General features: G+C 41.1%; 5 protein-coding genes across 6 annotated transcripts; 1 reads left to right on the top strand and 4 right to left on the bottom strand.

The window, feature by feature from the left end:
* Positions 1–247: 247 nt before the first annotated feature.
* LOC120413556 (cilia- and flagella-associated protein 91-like) lies at positions 248–6,341 on the top strand. The gene is made up of 3 exons (XM_039574436.2): positions 248–1,457; positions 4,954–5,110; positions 5,166–6,341. Exons 1-3 carry the CDS (start codon positions 436–438, stop codon positions 6,339–6,341), a joined length of 2,355 nt encoding a protein of 784 aa, XP_039430370.1. The 5' UTR covers positions 248–435.
* An 8-nt stretch (positions 6,342–6,349) lies between these two features.
* LOC120413558 (uncharacterized) lies at positions 6,350–8,388 on the bottom strand. Its single transcript, XM_039574438.2, has 3 exons — positions 8,249–8,388; positions 7,815–8,190; positions 6,350–6,501 (listed from the first exon to the last, which is right to left on the bottom strand). The coding sequence occupies exons 2-3, from the start codon at positions 8,151–8,153 to the stop codon at positions 6,358–6,360; spliced, it is 483 nt and encodes a 160-aa protein (XP_039430372.1). The 5' UTR covers positions 8,154–8,190; positions 8,249–8,388; the 3' UTR covers positions 6,350–6,357.
* Positions 8,263–10,651, bottom strand: LOC120413557 (ninjurin-B-like). Of its 2 annotated transcripts, none has more exons than XM_052708291.1 (3): positions 10,217–10,651; positions 8,582–9,017; positions 8,263–8,521 (listed from the first exon to the last, which is right to left on the bottom strand). In XM_052708291.1, exons 2-3 carry the CDS (start codon positions 8,966–8,968, stop codon positions 8,378–8,380), a joined length of 531 nt encoding a protein of 176 aa, XP_052564251.1. In that variant the 5' UTR covers positions 8,969–9,017; positions 10,217–10,651; the 3' UTR covers positions 8,263–8,377. The 2 variants fall into 2 exon arrangements, with proteins under 2 accessions (XP_052564251.1, XP_039430371.1); XM_039574437.2 differs by lacking the exon at positions 10,217–10,651 and adding an exon at positions 9,963–10,172.
* Positions 10,652–14,663: 4,012 nt separating this feature from the next.
* Positions 14,664–15,271, bottom strand: LOC120413515 (ninjurin-B-like). Its single transcript, XM_039574374.2, has 2 exons — positions 14,898–15,271; positions 14,664–14,841 (listed from the first exon to the last, which is right to left on the bottom strand). The coding sequence occupies exons 1-2, from the start codon at positions 15,240–15,242 to the stop codon at positions 14,671–14,673; spliced, it is 516 nt and encodes a 171-aa protein (XP_039430308.1). The 5' UTR covers positions 15,243–15,271; the 3' UTR covers positions 14,664–14,670.
* A 196-nt stretch (positions 15,272–15,467) lies between these two features.
* On the bottom strand, positions 15,468–16,224 carry LOC120413566 (ninjurin-B-like). The gene is made up of 2 exons (XM_039574446.2): positions 15,843–16,224; positions 15,468–15,788 (listed from the first exon to the last, which is right to left on the bottom strand). The coding sequence occupies exons 1-2, from the start codon at positions 16,149–16,151 to the stop codon at positions 15,597–15,599; spliced, it is 501 nt and encodes a 166-aa protein (XP_039430380.1). The 5' UTR covers positions 16,152–16,224; the 3' UTR covers positions 15,468–15,596.
* Between the last annotated feature and the right edge of the window lie 135 nt (positions 16,225–16,359).

Below are 16,359 nucleotides of genomic sequence, written 5' to 3'. Positions count from 1 at the left end.
CCATACTCCACAATCATAAAATTTCTATAAATCTTGTCTTGTAGTTTAGGGAAAGTGTAGTTTGACACATAAAGTTGAAATGATAAAAAATGCAGTTTAACTTTCCTTACTTTATTGAAAAAAGAATTGCTGATCACTTCCGGAACTTGCGCACTACTTCTTGGTTTACAATTCTTAGAAACCACTTGTAGATTTTTGTTTGGCTTAAAGACAACTTGTAGATATTTGTTTGAATAATTCTATCAACAAGTAACATTACACGTGTACAGGACCACGTGTTGCTCCTACACCACGTGTTTCGTTTCCACTCGAAACCATCACCACTAACAACAAGGCCTACGTTGTTTGTTTGATATCGATTGAATCCTAAATTTTCCACATTCCGTCGCCCCAAAAAGTCACTCAAATTCCGTTCCGAATTCCGTAACACCCGAAATGACCTACCGAAGCCACATTGTCGGCCCGTCGCGCGTTTTCGACCACATCTACGATCCGTTGTTTGTGGCCTCCGACCGAAAGGACGTCTGTCGAGCCAACAATGCCGCGCTTAGCCGTTCCGCCCCGATCGGAATCTTCCCGGTGTACCAAACCATGTTCAGCGAGCTACCGCGGATGACCCGGAACCATTACGTAATGCATCGGAATCCTCTGCCGTACTACCCGGAAGTGCAGGTCAACTCAAGTAAGTCTGCTGCCATTCCGGATGTGTCGCGCATTTTGGGCACTGAACGGTCCAAGTTCTTCTGCCATCCGACGGCAGGGGAAACTGGGACAATCCTAAAGATGAGCGGAGACAGTGTTGAGGAGTTTTGCCACTGTGACCAGTCGGCGGAACCGCGGGTTAAAGATGCGGCGTCGCAAACGGTTTACCGGGAATCATCGGCCCAAACGCAACCCTGGATGCCAACGGCTGTGCTGAAGGACGCCGACTTTGGAACGGCAGAGATCGTGTACGTTGCGGAGATGCTGCAGCACACGCAGTATCCCGGGATCAACGAGGTTGAGATCGTCGAACGAGCTCGCAAAAAACGGAACTGGGAGTACGCACTGGGGAGTTGCGACTCCGCTGATGAGTGGGCCCAGCAAAAGCTAACGCTGCAGATCTTCGAGTGGGAAGAATGGGTCGCCCGGGAGCGTCAAATCGATCGATACCAGATGCTGCGACTCCAGCTGGTTGCAAAGATCATGGGTAAACGAGAGCGGGACACGCGCCAGGCCACGGAGTGCAAGATGGAGAACACCAAGAATCGCATCAACGAGCAGCGTAACAAAGCTATGGAGAAGCTGAGGATCAAGTACGAGCGAGAAATGCGCAAGCTGGAGAAGAAACGAAACGACTCGAAGGCCAACAAGTTCCGATCGCCGCTTGTTCCGAAAGCGGAGGACGTTACGACGGTTGTCACCAAAAAGGTGTGCAAAAAGTCGTACAACTACGATCCCAACCTGATCGAAGTCGGGTAAGTTGATGTTTATGGTCTTATAAGATATATATTATAATATATTACAAAACTTAAGAATCCTGTTGTAGAATCTTCACTCCGTTCTAAACGTCCGCTCCATGCCACAATCCAATCTCAACTGCCAATTGACATCTCCTCTCTCGCTCCTCTTCGTTCGTTCGTTTGACAGATCTCTTCGCCTACACGCTGAACTTGCTTTACTCATTTTATGTGTTGGTTTTACACTTGGAATAACTCATAACTCTACATCTCTCTCCTTGTCCGACGAAAATAAACGTGAAAAAATACTCCCTCTGATTCAACATTTATTAACAAAGTCTTACAACCACATATTTGTTGAGTAAAAAAAATACTTATCTAACTTAATTTCCACAACTTTTAACACTTTAAATAACTAAAGATTGTTTAGTCCCAAAATAACCAAAATACTCACAATACTCAAAATACCAAAATACTCATGAAGAATCCTAACGGCAACTTTCAATTCAAATCGAATGCTATAATTATCAAAACTACTGCCCCTCATCTTAACCAAACCCTCTCACTCATTTTCAATTTGAAGCAACTCCAATACAGACCGAGCCACGTAGTCAAGTGATAAGCGGTAGATCGGGGTTCAAATCTCGGCTCGGACCAATCTTGTCCCTTCTGGATTTTTGCTTAGTAAAGTGAATGTAGTGTATCATTACAAACTGGACCTTATCACGACACCTTAGGAAGACAACCTATGGAATGTTAACATTATCCTTTACATTATAACATTAAGTTAATTTATAAACTGTCACTGAATCCGCTTTGTAAATGCCGGCCCCGATACTCTTCACGGGTGTTCCCCTCAGGAGCAGGGAAAGATTTACTTACAACTCCAATACATTCTTGACAGGCATCAACCTGAACTAAATTTGCTTATTGAACATCTCTTCCAAAATGCGTCTGTTGAAAGATTTTGTCACGAGTCAGAAACATAGTGAACCGTCGCACTTCCGAAAAACTAAATAAGGCAGTTCAACATTCTATCCGTCTTGCATAAATACAAGACGTTACATAAGTGCAATATAATATCCCTTAACCAAGCCAAAGAAACTTCTTTATCAAGACTACCTACTCTCAAATGAGGAAATATCTCAGGAAATAACTGCATCACAGCTGAACCATGTACTTCTATAATCTTGTGCCTGCATTGTTGATTGTTGATCTCTAAATCACAATACATCTGATTCTTCTGCATTTGACTAAAATGCTATTATATTCATTCATCGGTAATCCAATCCAAGGTTTAGTATTTTAGGCACCACCAGCCAACGCTAGTTTCTACTCTTCTTACATCTCATATCTTTTCTCTCTTCCATGAGAAGCAAAATAACCAATAAAAGAGTACAACGAAAGCGCAAACAGCTATTACAAGATAGCATATGCATATGCGCGCAGAACAACAACAAAAGCCTCCTGGTTTAATCAACACCCTTTTCGTCCTTCCATTTTCTGACATTTCAAGCTGTCTACTCCTGCTCACGAGTCAACTCGCCTTTTAAGACCTACTCCCTAAATACAGAGGCTCTTATCAATCATTCCTTTCGCTGACCGCATTCACCAACGCTCAATCTACATAATACCTGATGGGAACTTCTTCTGAGATACAATCAAAACTTCTCCACTTCACCTTCACATGCTGTCAACTGTCTTCTTCATGGTTTATCGAACTTACCGGATGCGCATTTCTATGCTGACACATCATAGCATATAGGTGTTGGACGCTCCTTTCCCCTTCACGGGACAAGACAAAAATTAACATAAACCGTCCTCAGCCATTCCTCGAGAAGCCCCGCTCTTCAACTAAATTTGTCAATAACTGACACATTCATCCTCGACGGGCCGTATCCAAACTTTGTTTCACTACAAAGTCCTCCGTCTGTCAACGCAAGTTTCACTTGAAGCAACTTCAAAAACATGCCTGAATGGGTTTAGGAAACACCGTCAATTTATCGAAACCTTCCGTGTCCTTTGTCTCACTGACAATCTACAAATTTCACGACCACCACACAAAAGTCATTCATATATTCTATATGAACTCACATACAAACAAATAAGGTCTGCCTTTAGTTACAAACAAAACCGAAGTCAACCGCAATCCAACCCGAACTCTTTCACAATCTTGCTAATCAGGTTGACTCCATCAAGTCAGCACAATCTGCTTAATCACTTATTCAACTTCTCTTGGCGCAACTATCAGAGCCACTTTAAGTATGCTGCATCACGCACACATTCAGCCAAGTTCGTTAATTAAAGGCAAAGAACAGCCAGTAGTTTAACGGAATAGAAACTCGCGCTGAGAACGAATCATCCTGGAAACCAAATCAAAAGCTTCTCTGAGTAGCTTCACCTTGTGCCCCGCTTTAACGTCAGCAATGTTTTCCATGTTTCAAGTCAGAACAATTCAATCACATGTCACACCACCTCAAATGTCAAGCTGTCAAACCTCTAGCACTGTTTGCGAAAGTCAACCCAAGCATTTCCTCCTCCGGACGAAATACACTCCTTATTCGATATGCGGCCATCGGTCACACCATCTTTAAATTCTTTCACATATCAATAGTTGGGAATCCCAACCAGAGACCTAATCAGCGGATACTTTCTTCAGCCTCTCCACGTGCAACTTTCAAAGCTGCAAACAATTCATCAACATATGTACTGCATCTTTTCCACTGTCTGTCCCTTCGGCCTTCAACCGATCTCGCTCCTGTCTGGCTAAAATGACCGAACCACTCCTTCTTTGACTTGGCGCTTCGGGCTTCAACCGGTCCCGCTCTTTTGTTTTCAGTGGCGCTTCGGGCTTCATCCGGTTCCGCTCTTTTGTTTATGTGGCGCTTCGGGCTTCAACCGGTCCCGCTCTTTTGTTTATGTGGCGCTTCGGGCTTCAACCGGTCCCGCTCTTTTGTTCATGTGGCGCTTCGGGCTTCAACCGGTCCCGCTCTTTTATTTATGTGGCGCTTCGGGCTTCAACCGGTCCCGCTCTTTTGCTTATGTGGCGCTTCGGGCTTCAACCGGTCCCGCTCTTTTGTTTATGTGGCGCTTCGGGCTTCAACCGGTCCCGCTCTTTTGTTTACTCTCAAACAGCAAAATAAACATCAACAAAACAAATCAATCGGCCTCGACACTCTTATCCTTTTGCGCCTTTACCATGTTTTCCTCCTCACCAGGATCAAAACATGTCCTAGGTCATCCACTAACTTACCAATCGCAAAAGCAAAAAAAAAATCACCAGAACAAACTAATTGATCGTACCGGCTGCGCCAATTGTAGAATCTTCACTCCGTTCTAAACGTCCGCTCCATGCCACAATCCAATCTCAACTGCCAATTGACATCTCCTCTCTCGCTCCTCTTCGTTCGTTCGTTTGACAGATCTCTTCGCCTACACGCTGAACTTGCTTTACTCATTTTATGTGTTGGTTTTACACTTGGAATAACTCATAACTCTACACCTGTTATTTCAGTCTAACGAAGCTAGAACGTAAGATCACGGTTACGCACAAGCTGAAGGACGTCAACAATCAGCGTCCCGAGCTATGGAAACCTAAGGAAGTGTGTCGTGAGTTCCAGAAAGGGTTCTGGTCCGATCACTTCCTACGAAAGTTGTATGATTCTCTGAAGGTATTCACAGTTGTTCAAATCTCTAGATGATTCATAATAAGATTGTCCATTTCAGCACTTCCGTCACAAGAAGGAGACCAAACCGGCGGTACCAGAATGCCTAATTGTGGTATCCTCACCAACCGAAAGCATCATCACTTCTCCGCCCAGGGTCAGCGAGGAACGTGAGGACGACAACCTGTACCAGCAAGCTGTCCTACTTCAAAAACTCCTACGCGGACGTGCCACCCAGGAAATGATCCACAAGGACTACGCCGCCGACCGTGACCTCGTGGAAGACCTGATCGCTACCCACCGACTCCCGGTCGTTGAAGAGTTCTTCCCGATCGCTCCCATCAAAACCGGAAGTGTACGCGAAAAGTACCTCCACATTCTGCGTAACGAGCAACTCCTCGACGAATTCATCGAGAACTCAACCCACGCCCAGATGAGCTCGCTGATGTCCACCCTAGAGCGAGAACTTACCCGTCTCCAGAACGAACGCAACACCCAAGCGTTCTACATGCTAACCGAGCAAGAACGCTACTTCCGGGAAGCTCGCGAAACGCGTCACATCTCCGAAATGAAGTACCAAGACAACGAGGAGCTGGCGATCTACTTGGAAAACGCCCTGCTAGAAAAAGCGGACGAGGACAGTCTGAGCGAAACTCGCTCTAAAATCCACGACCTGGTCAAACGGTTCGACTCGGAGGCGGACAAGCGCATCTCCTCCCAAGAGGAGGAACCGGTCCAGCAAAGCCAAGGCACGATCGCGTCCTACCTGCTGGACGAGATGATGATGCCGGACGCGTTCCGACGGCTTGCCCGCGAAAGCATCAAGCAGAAGCAGAAGCCGCTGCTTGCGGAAGCTCACGAGACGATATTTGCGCAGTCCGTGCAGGAGTTCAAACCGTTGGATTCGGTTCCAGAGGAGGTTATGGAGGTGCTGCGGCAACAGTCCGAGGAACGGGAAGCGGAACCAAAGCTCGAAGAACCGACGGAGGAAGCAGACGACGGTGCTCCCGATTTGGAGACGCGCAGTGAAGGGCAGGTCATCATTGGGGACATTTTGAGCAACGTCGTCGATATGTCCGTCATGTCGGAGAATGAAGTTGAGGAGATACCGGAGGATGAAGGGACTGATGGTATTGCAGGAAGCGTTAGCGTCGAAGAAGATGGTGGTCAGATGGCGACGGAAATAATTGAGGATCTTTTGGGGAACGTTTTTGAAAAGGATGAGATTAAAAAGTAAAATAAAACTACAAGTTCTAGTGCGATTGTATTGCTAAATAGTCCACGGTTGAGTGTTCTGCATTCATGACGAAGGGAATGAGTATGCTGACGACGGTTAGGAGAATAGCTCCGATTGATGTAAACGCCTTTAATTTCATCCACCGAAATTGGTCATTCATCTGAAAAGGAAAAAATATGTTTAGTAAAATTCAATAAAAGATTACTGGAGTAAAAATTGATATGATATTGCTTGAACATTGTTCACATTTCCCATTATCGACTTTCCACCTCTGTTTCAGCATATCAGTCACGAACAATTTTAGCTGAGCTGGATCTGCCAGAACCCTGCTAGAACGGTGGTACATTTTGCTAGAATGCTGTAAGAATATCTAGCTCTGTGAGAACTCGGCTAGAATCCTGCTAGAACGTCATGACTATGAAGGAAATAAGTATTTGTTATTTTTTTATTAAGTTATTGAATAATTACTCCGATATAGCCCCAGTATTACAAAGAAATATCAACAATTAGTGATCAACAACATACTACTAGAATCATCGAAAACTAATAAAAATATTGTTTATCGAAAAATTAAAAAAATTGAAAAATCTTTTGAAAATTCAGGAATCAAGAATAACTTTTCAAAAAGCATAATATCAAATATTAAGCATTTTTTTAAATTGAAAACTGAACCAAAAAACATTTTTAGCAATGATCAATAAAATAAATACGGCTTTTGGGAAATTGCTTTTCAATGGGAAAAAGTTGATATAAAAATTGTCAAAAAGTCAAAAAGTGTTCACCGTCCGACATGGGGCGTCGTAATTTTCAGCTAGCCGTCATAGCATACTAGGGAGAATGCGTACATTTGAAGGGTGAATCGTTGATTCTGGAGACACCGGACGTCGATCCAATGCGCACCTTGGGGACAGAATGGACAACCCTAAATCCTTCTGGAACTTGTTCATTGGACCATCCCCTACACACCTGTCTTTATTCCGAGTGAATCCATGTTGTCCCCAGACTTGTAGGAACGATTGAACGAAAAACACAAAAATCCCATAGTAATTTACGTGTAAACTTTGAACCGCTGGGGACAGGCCAATTCTCAACCAAATGGGCTGATATTTGGCATGAGAGTCCCAATGGGTATCCTCTACAAGGGGAACCTCGGTTTGCCGTATTCTGAGAACTTTTTTGTTTGGCTGAAATACCCTAGTGTATATCTCAATCTAAACATTTTTTAATTTTTTTCTTTGTTTTCTACAATGAGTTTTAGTCAATTTCGCACAACTTTCTAGAACAAAGATAATTGTTTTACCCACATGCTGGCGAGATACAGGCTTGGGATCAAGTGTCTCCGAGGATCAAGTCTCCCCACTCTCCCCTAAGTAAAATAAATAGGTAGTACTTACTTTTTTCCATTTTCAAAGTGAACAAACCCAACACAATATTAAAACCGTTATCTCCCTCCCGCTCCAAAACCTCACTCACCGCAATCGTCACCACGTTGATCGCGATCAGCAGCTGCAGAATCAGCGACGCCGTCACCAGCACCGTACTGACGACAAAGTGCTCCGTCTCCCGGAAGCTGATCAGCAGCCGCAGCTGGTTGCTGGTGGCGGCCAAAAACGACACATTCAACGTAATTTCCACCACACTGCGGTACAGATCGTAGTCACTGTAGCTGAACCTCAGCTGGTACTGGGATTCACTGCTTCCCGCGCTGTAGTACAGCGGGTCCGAGGGCGGGGTCAACTGGACGGTTGACTCAACCTTTTCGGGGATTCCCTTCTGTGGAACGGTAGTCGAGACTGTTGTCGAGTCTGCCATTCTTGCTGGTTGAATGAAGTTCGAAGAACTGAGTCTGCTGGAATGGATGTTTCGTAGCTGTGAGTTAGAATCGGAAGCAAGCATGCGGAACTAACCTTAAAGCTCACGGTTACGCTGAACACTTGAACCAGATAATTTATTCTTTAATTGATATATATACAAGATATAACTAAAGTATAGCACGAAATATCACGGGAAACACAAGATGAACTTAGGATAGTGGGTTAGGCTACTCCTGTCCCACCAGATCCGTCCGTGACCACCAGTGACGCTACCAGGATGTTGATCACGGTGATGATCGACACGCCTATCGAAGTGGCAATCTTTAACCGATCAATGTGGACGTTCAGCCGGGATTTGGGTTGACTCTGGAAAGCAAAGACCATCAAACTCAAATGAAGTCTAGAATAGGTAGTCGTCCAACAAACCTTAATAATAATGACCCCGCAGGCCACGAGCACCTGCAGCACCAGGGACACGATCACCAACGTAATGCACGCGATGTACGTCTTGGAGCGCCCATTGTAGGTGATCAGCAGCCGCAGCTGGTTGGCGTTGGCCGTCAGCAGTGAGATATCCATCGCGGACTCGGCGATGCCCTTGTGGAGGTCGTACGCGTGCGTTTGCTGGCCCCGATTTCGCCGGGCACCGTCGATTTCCGAAGCGCTGTGGCGACGCCAATCGGTGGCGGCGTCGGTGCCCATTTCGGACGTGGTGGTTGTCGATGTTGGCAGCTCCGTGGAGGACAGTAGCAGAGGTTGGGTGGATTTTGGCGAGGAGACCATTTCCAAAGGAACTTCCTTCTCTTTGGGCATGGTGTGTGGGTTTGTTATGGCAGGTGTTGGTTGAGAAAGTCAAAATTCCCTGAAATTGACGATTTGTTTAAAATTTCTATTTGATGATTAATTATTTCATCTTATTAAATGTTATTTCTAATAGTCTGCATAAGATACATTAACAATAAACTATTTTAACTGTTAGGTGGCAATGCGAACACACAATTTTTAACTAAATTTTGTTTCTAAATCTAAATAACAGTTGTTCGTTCAATAAAGTTTAAGAAGAACATTGTTGAACATTTTCTCATCTCTTTCATAATGTTATTTTCGGGGTGTTTTTCCTTCCTATTTTTTTAAAATAAATTTCAAAAATGTTCCTATAACTTGATAAGGATTGAAATGGAAAAAAGTCAATTTTGATTGCAATATTGATTTTGCAAAAAAAAAATAATTTTCAGTTTTGTGTAAATAGTTCTTTTTTTCAATCAATCATTACTCTCATTTCTCTACTGTCTTAATTTGTCTGATTCTTTTCCATTCCCCAGAATGCCGTTTCCCATAATGGTCCATTCCCCAGAAAAGTTTATTTCTAAATGTACTATCTATTTCGAAAACTGATCAGTTTTAAAACGTAATGTGTTCGGATTTTCCTTTTTTTGTGATATTGCTAACAAAAGTTGAATATTCCCTTCTATAAAAAAGGAAAACTGGTTTGACTTGTGATACCTGTTGACACAAGTTGAATTTTCCTTCAACAGTTATCACTAGTAAAGAAAATTTTCCCTTCTTCGAGGAGGAAAACATGAATTGGTGTCAGCAGTTATCACAAGTCAACAAAGTCTTTTAAATCTAATATTGGGAAAACCTTTTTTCAATTTTTTTTAATGAATGCATCTTCAAAAAACTTTATTAAAGCAAATTTTCTAAATCTTAATAAAAATTTCTCCCAAAATATCAATCCAAAAATAATAATTTTCCAACTACGAGACAAACAAAAATAAATGTTTAAACAAATTTGATGTAAACTCGCCTTCTTTATAAGTTCTCATGAGATAATTAATTCTGTTCCAAGTTGTAGATGATATTTTCTCTCATTCTCTCGATCTCGTTTCATTTTTTTTACTCTAACCCCTAATGATTCATCCAGCTTGTGTAGAAACATTCCAATCGCAACGTCACCGGTAATCACATCACATTCATCTGATTGTTCTAATTACAGCAGCCACGCGTCAAGCACATCAATTATTTTTTCCATGCACCTATTTATAGCGTATATAAACTAACCGTCGATTTAGTACATTGCACTAATCGTTCGCCGTCGCAAATCCAACCTTCACTCACTTTTTTCAATTTTCTTTGGTGTCTGCACTTCACTGAGTGGTAAAAAACGCTCCACCGATTAACGATTAGTCCCACATGGCTGCACCCAATTGCAGCTCCAACTAAATCCAAATTTGGGTGACACTTTATTCTTTGATGTCGTCCCGCCAACAATCCAACTTCAACTAAACAACGTTCTGTTTGAAATTCACACAATGCTCACAAACTAGTGTCACGTTGATAACAGTTGCTTCCCCTTATCACTTATGCTTTTTTTCTGCGGTTCCACAAATGCAAGCAACCACGGAAGCATAGCTTTACGCGTAAAACAACTGCCTTTCCAATAAACTTTATGCTGACTTACTTTGCTGACACACTGAGCGCTACTAAACGATACAGAGGAGGAGTGAGTAGAAAGGCAACACGCGAATGCACTCGCGACGCGATCGTCACTTGATGATACTGTAATTTTTTCCGGATTCATTTCGTGTCACTCAGAGCTGAGTTATCGAGTGACTTTTGCTTTATGAATGAGATGAACATGGAATGAAACACAAAATATCGTGGAGAGTGGAGATGAGATGAAGGATGATGATGAATTTCTTCACATTGAAAATTGAAAAAATAAATATTCTATATGTAGTTTCTTTCTTTTCACCAACAGTGATCTAATTGTGGTGCTATAATAGTTTAGCATGGTGATTCCCAACAATTTATTGCTATAACAAATTGGAACTCGAGCGGGGGATCTCTACGTTTCCTTCTCCTGGTGATTCAGAACTGAATTATTTGTTTGAACATTTATGTTCAAACTCAATCCAGTTCATCATCTTAAGATTAATCCGTAACCTCAAACAAAGTATAACATTAATAAACAAACGTTTCCAACAAAAATACAAATTGTAATTTTCAACGAATTATCTTTGTGGTTAAATTTTATCAGTTGGACTGGCCTTTGAAAAGAATGATATGTCCAGTTTGTGATGGTACAATATCTTCCCTTCACTGAGCATAAATGATCACCAGTTGTGTTTGTCCAAGACGGGATTTGAACCCCAATTTATCGCTCACAGGGCGGACCGGGGCCAACATTTACTTCCCCATCCGACGGAAGGCGTGGACAGACAAATCTCGTCTCGAAAAATGCTACCGGGACCGTCTGGGATCGAACCCAAGCCGACTGGGTGAGAGGCAACCACGCTTAACCCTACACCACGGTCCCGGATGATCGTTGAAATTTATATGAAGATAATCGCAAAAATATATGCAGAAACACATCGTTTCAGTATTTTTCTGCCAGGTGGCGTGGGTCTCGCCAAAAACTGCCAAGTGTGAGATTCTTGTAGGAAACTTAATTTCCTAAAACTTTGTCAAAGGGTGCAACATGATCTGAGTTGATCCTGATTTTTGGTGATTTTTTTAGTAAAAAGAATTATCTTATTTACTTCCTATATACCCTTTGTATTCTTTCAAGTATATAAGCCGATTTCTTTTCATCGCATTGCTAATAACTCATCAGGATCAATGCGGATCGTTTTGCACCCTTGGACAAAGTTTTAGGAAATTAAATTTCCTACAAGAATCTCACAATTGGACATTTTTCGGCGAAACCTGCTCAACCTGCAGTAAGAATCCTGAAGCGATGTTTTTCCCCATACATTTTTTAACGATTTTTCTTATATAAATTCAACAATAAAAAGCGACCCCTTAACCTTGACCGATTCTGCTCAAAATTTGTACAGTTACTTATTATTGCCTAAAGAAACGAGCCAAGAGGTATTCCTTCAGATGTGTGTGTGTGTGCAGTGTGTGTGTGTGTGTGTGCAACCAACCAAACGGGACCACGCGGTCGCTTCTTACAAATTGAGTTTTTTCCATGTATTTTTTAGATCTACATTCTATACATGCAAATAACTCGCATAGGCATTTGGAAGGTGTTAGCTCTGCCGAGCTTCGGTGACCCATTTCTACGCTGGCTAGCCGAGCGCGAGGTCCCTCAGCTTTTATCGACAAGCCCCGCCCTGAAGAACGTTTGCACCAATCGGGTTCAAACGTTATTTAGAACTTCCGAACCCTTGTCAAATGGACAAGGACCCAGCGCGTATATAGTTTGATAGTAACAGTATTCCTAATTCCAGACGTTGCTCACCAAGCCGTGATGGCCTAGTGGTTAGCATTTTTGCTTACCAATCCAAAGGACGGGGGATCGAACCCCGACTCGGGCGACTTTGATTTTTCGTTCATGTTCAGAGTTTCAAGATTAATATTTCCTATACTTTCTCGTTGGGAGCAGATGGGAATCGAACCCAGGACCATTCGCTTAGAAAGCGAACACCGTAACCAGTCAGCCACGGCCGCTTCGCCAAGAGGTATTCCTTCAGATTTTCCAAAATTTAATTTTTTTTCTTGTCACCCTAATGGTACAGCCCAAAAGAGACAATTCAAAAATAAGATTTGATAATCTGAAATGATTTTCTTGCGAGGACTTCGGATAATCAAGTTTGAAATTTAGTACAGTCCAGACTCAATTATCCGAAGTCGTCGGAAATTAATCAATTCGGATAATCGTTTATTATTTTTCGTTGTCTTGATCTTGACCAAAATTGTGGTTACAAAAATGAGAAAAAAAAAATCTCTTGATTTTCGGCCCAAGTTTCACAGTAATGCATTCTACTTAAACGCCCATCCATACTACAATTAATTTGATGTAAAACATAGCTAAAAGGACTTCCAAAACCTTGACAAAAATTTATTATGAACGCACCATTAAAAAATTGTGATTTGATTATGCACTTATGTGAATTATGTTGAAAATAATGTTAAAATATTTAGATTTTTTAAGTGCCAAGTTTTTTTTATTCAGAGGTATACTGTCCCTGTTCAAAAACATGTCCCATATGTCATAACAGCATGCTGAGGAAAATGCAAAAGTTTGTCCCTCACACATGGCTACATGGTTTGATTTAGCGAAAGAAAACTGGGTTATCTCCAGATTCTGTTAATATTTTTTCTGATTTCTGAAATAGCACACGATTTTCAACAAAACTGCATCAGTAACTCAAAAGTGATGAAAATACATACAGTATGTAAAATAGTAGTTTATGCAACAAATTGCAAAAAGAGGATTTTTTCAGCACGAGTCGTACATTTATCCAACGAGGTTCACCGAGTTGGATAAATACGAAGAGTGCTGAAAAAATCAAGTTTTGCAACGAGTTCCATACAACATTTTTTGCAATTCCAAAAAACACACAAGAGTGAAATTTTAAGTCAAATTTTCATGTATTTTGTCAATAAATCGTTTAAATAAAAAAAATGTTGAAAAGTGCTACTTTTCGAAACAAGTGCTGAAAAGTTCAACTTTTCAGCACCAATTTGAGTGCTGAAAAGTAGAACTTTTTAGCATTTATTTTGAAAAGTGTTGCTATTCGATTCTGTTATTTTTGGTACAGAAAAGTAGGCTATTTCGTCGTTCAAGAATGACAGGAAAAGTAAGTAGTTTCACGACGGAATTGCAAAAAAAGTATTTACACCCCTTGGGCACTATGCACATTTTGTGATGAAACATGTTAACAATTTAAAGTTTGACAGAAACCTAGTACTACGTTTTGTTCAGAAACTCATGCCAAACATTTTGCTATAAAAAAAACTCATGAAAAGATGATTTCTATAAAAAGTTATATAACAAATACTATCACAAAAATAAAAAAAAGATGCAGAAAAAGTTTGTACACCTTTCGAAAAATTAACATAAATAAAGTTATTTGTTGACAAATCACCATTAATCCAGTCTCCCGACTCCAAATAGGCATCGTTTACTGATCAAAAAAATAATTTCGATTGAATATAAAGTTTACTAACTACTTAGTATAAAAGTTTATATAACTCTGGAAATTATAAAACTTATCTAAACTTAATTTTGCAAACATTTACATCAACTAAACGTCAATATATTACCATAGAATAGCTAAATAAACATTTTGAAGTGAGGATAACACCGTTTTAAGGGTATTTGTATCGATAGAATAGATTTTTCGTTGGAATTTCGTACCAACCCGGAATAACGTCGTCGGAAAATCCGCCGGCATTCGAACCGGTCCGCGATTCATATGTGGCATCGGAAAGGGCATAAAATTTACGATCTTTTGATACCCAAACATCTAGGTTTTCTGTAAAACTTACGTTTTTAAATACCTGGGCAAAAAGTAAGTTTGATCCACGAGAACAAAAATTACGAAAGTCCATTGGCAGATTGCACAAATGAAACCATAACAACGTTTTTAGGTAGGTATTTAAATCGATCGGAGGCACTAATGCTACAGAGAAACCTCTTTTTACGCGGTGGCGTCAGGAGCTAAATTTGATTATTTGACAAGGATAAATACTCATTTAAAATAATGTACATTTTAAATATCGTTTCATGTTTTAATCCTCATATTCACAGTAGTTTGATTAGCCGTTCCAATTTCACCCCGAGTTATCACCAGCGAAGCCACCAAAATGTTGATAACAGTTATTATAACAACGCCAATTTTAGATGCGGTCTTCAGTCTCCTCATGTGAACATTTCTCCTGGGCTTGGGATGGCTCTGGAATGTTGAATACAGTTTAATAATCAAAACTTAGTACTATGCAATATTCATACCTTCACAATTACCAAGCAAATCGCTACGCTTGTCTGCAACAACAGTGAAAGAATAACCAACGTAACGCAAGCAACAAACGTTTGAGACTGACTATTGTAGGTAAACAACAATCGTAACTGGTTGGCATTCGCCGTTAGCATCGCGATATCCATTGCCCTTTTGACGATCACTTTGTGAAACTGCAGATCATAGCTGACGTCCTGGTCGTAGTCCTGCCCATCGTTGAACTCAGATCGACTACCTCCGTGAGCTGATGATTGTTCCGAGTGAATTGGATTGTCATATTTGAAGTCATGTTGCACTAAAGTTTTCATTTCCGTTGATTGCCTCAAACCGTTCGCCATTTCGATCAACTTTCTGCTTGAACTTAGTTTCTGATTGTGTCTCATGCAACTGTTTCAAATGGTTTCTGTGGAGCTACTGAATAATGCGTTCAATATGCGAGCCAGTCAAAATAAAGAGTTGAATTTCTGAGTCATGGACTAACTACAAAAGCTGCTTTTCGAGTGGGAATCACACTCAAAGAACTAACTGTGATAAAGTAAGTTTACGATAGTATGTCTGTGATGTGGACCAAAATTAGCAATTGTATTATTTTTTTGTTTCTAGCCATGCGAGATATTATATAAGAAGATTTTAACAAAAAAATATATTTCAGACAAAATTAAATCAACTTTTATTCTCCCATGTATCATGTATCATGTAAACATATTCAGCAAATTATCAATTTTTTGCTCTGCAATAGTTTCGTTCTTATTGGATGCGTTTTTGCTCCCGGTGGACACCAAAGATGCTATCAGAAGGTTGATGCCGGTTATGATTGCGGCGCCAATCGATGTCGCAACCTTTACTCGCTTCAAGTGAACATTTCGCTTGTTTTTTGGACGGCTCTGAAAATGAGAATTTTAATATCAAAAAACTGGTAGAACATATTGAAATTTCACCTTAACCGCCAAAGAACCCGCGGCAACCAGCTTCTGCACAATCAACGAAATGATGATCAAACTGATGCAGATCATGTAGGTGCTGGAATGCTTGTTGTAGTGCATCATCAGTCGAAGCTGGTTTGAATTTGCCGTCAGCAGCGACACATCCGTGGCACGTTGACCAACCAACTTCCCGAGTCGCTTCCCTAGACCAGGTTTCTTAGCTTCTATTATTCCCGGATCATCGGACGCCGCAGGATCAACGGCTTTCAGCGCACTTTCTACCACAGATTCCATCTCCAGTGGAGTTTCCTCCTTTTTGGTCATGATTTAAGAGAAAAATTTGACTTTGCCGGATGTTGTAACTTTTAAGTTACAGCACAACTCGTAACACGTAATGTTTGCGCCACAGCCTACAACTCAAGTGATCTGTAAAAGTTGCCTCATATGCAATTTTGATCTACATTTGTGTTACAATAGGGTAAGTGTATGAAATTTCTGCACATTCTTGAAGCTAATTATCTCTTCTCTTTAA

Source organism: Culex pipiens, chromosome 2, assembly GCF_016801865.2.
Source record: "Culex pipiens pallens isolate TS chromosome 2, TS_CPP_V2, whole genome shotgun sequence".
NCBI classification, from domain to species: Eukaryota; Metazoa; Arthropoda; class Insecta; order Diptera; family Culicidae; genus Culex; species Culex pipiens.
The sequence above is the reverse complement of the archived record's forward strand: the minus strand, read 5'-3'. Positions and strand labels throughout refer to the sequence as shown.

Coding starts and splice junctions, on each gene's coding strand:
- LOC120413558 (XM_039574438.2), bottom strand. CDS start 8,153: ATGGCAGACTCGACAACAGTCTCGACTACCGTTCCACAGAAGGGAATC. Junction 6,502..7,814: donor TCAACGTGGTGACGATTGCG/GTGAGTGAGGTT, acceptor TTTCCTTTTCAG/ATGAATGACCAATTTCGGTG.
- LOC120413515 (XM_039574374.2), bottom strand. CDS start 15,242: ATGGCGAACGGTTTGAGGCAATCAACGGAAATGAAAACTTTAGTGCAA. Junction 14,842..14,897: donor TTTGCTTGGTAATTGTGAAG/GTATGAATATTG, acceptor TCAACATTCCAG/AGCCATCCCAAGCCCAGGAG.
- LOC120413556 (XM_039574436.2), top strand. CDS start 436: ATGACCTACCGAAGCCACATTGTCGGCCCGTCGCGCGTTTTCGACCAC. Junction 1,458..4,953: donor CCCAACCTGATCGAAGTCGG/GTAAGTTGATGT, acceptor CTGTTATTTCAG/TCTAACGAAGCTAGAACGTA. Junction 5,111..5,165: donor AGTTGTATGATTCTCTGAAG/GTATTCACAGTT, acceptor TGTCCATTTCAG/CACTTCCGTCACAAGAAGGA.
- LOC120413557 (XM_052708291.1), bottom strand. CDS start 8,968: ATGCCCAAAGAGAAGGAAGTTCCTTTGGAAATGGTCTCCTCGCCAAAA. Junction 8,522..8,581: donor GCGGGGTCATTATTATTAAG/GTTTGTTGGACG, acceptor TTTGCTTTCCAG/AGTCAACCCAAATCCCGGCT.
- LOC120413566 (XM_039574446.2), bottom strand. CDS start 16,151: ATGACCAAAAAGGAGGAAACTCCACTGGAGATGGAATCTGTGGTAGAA. Junction 15,789..15,842: donor CGGGTTCTTTGGCGGTTAAG/GTGAAATTTCAA, acceptor TCTCATTTTCAG/AGCCGTCCAAAAAACAAGCG.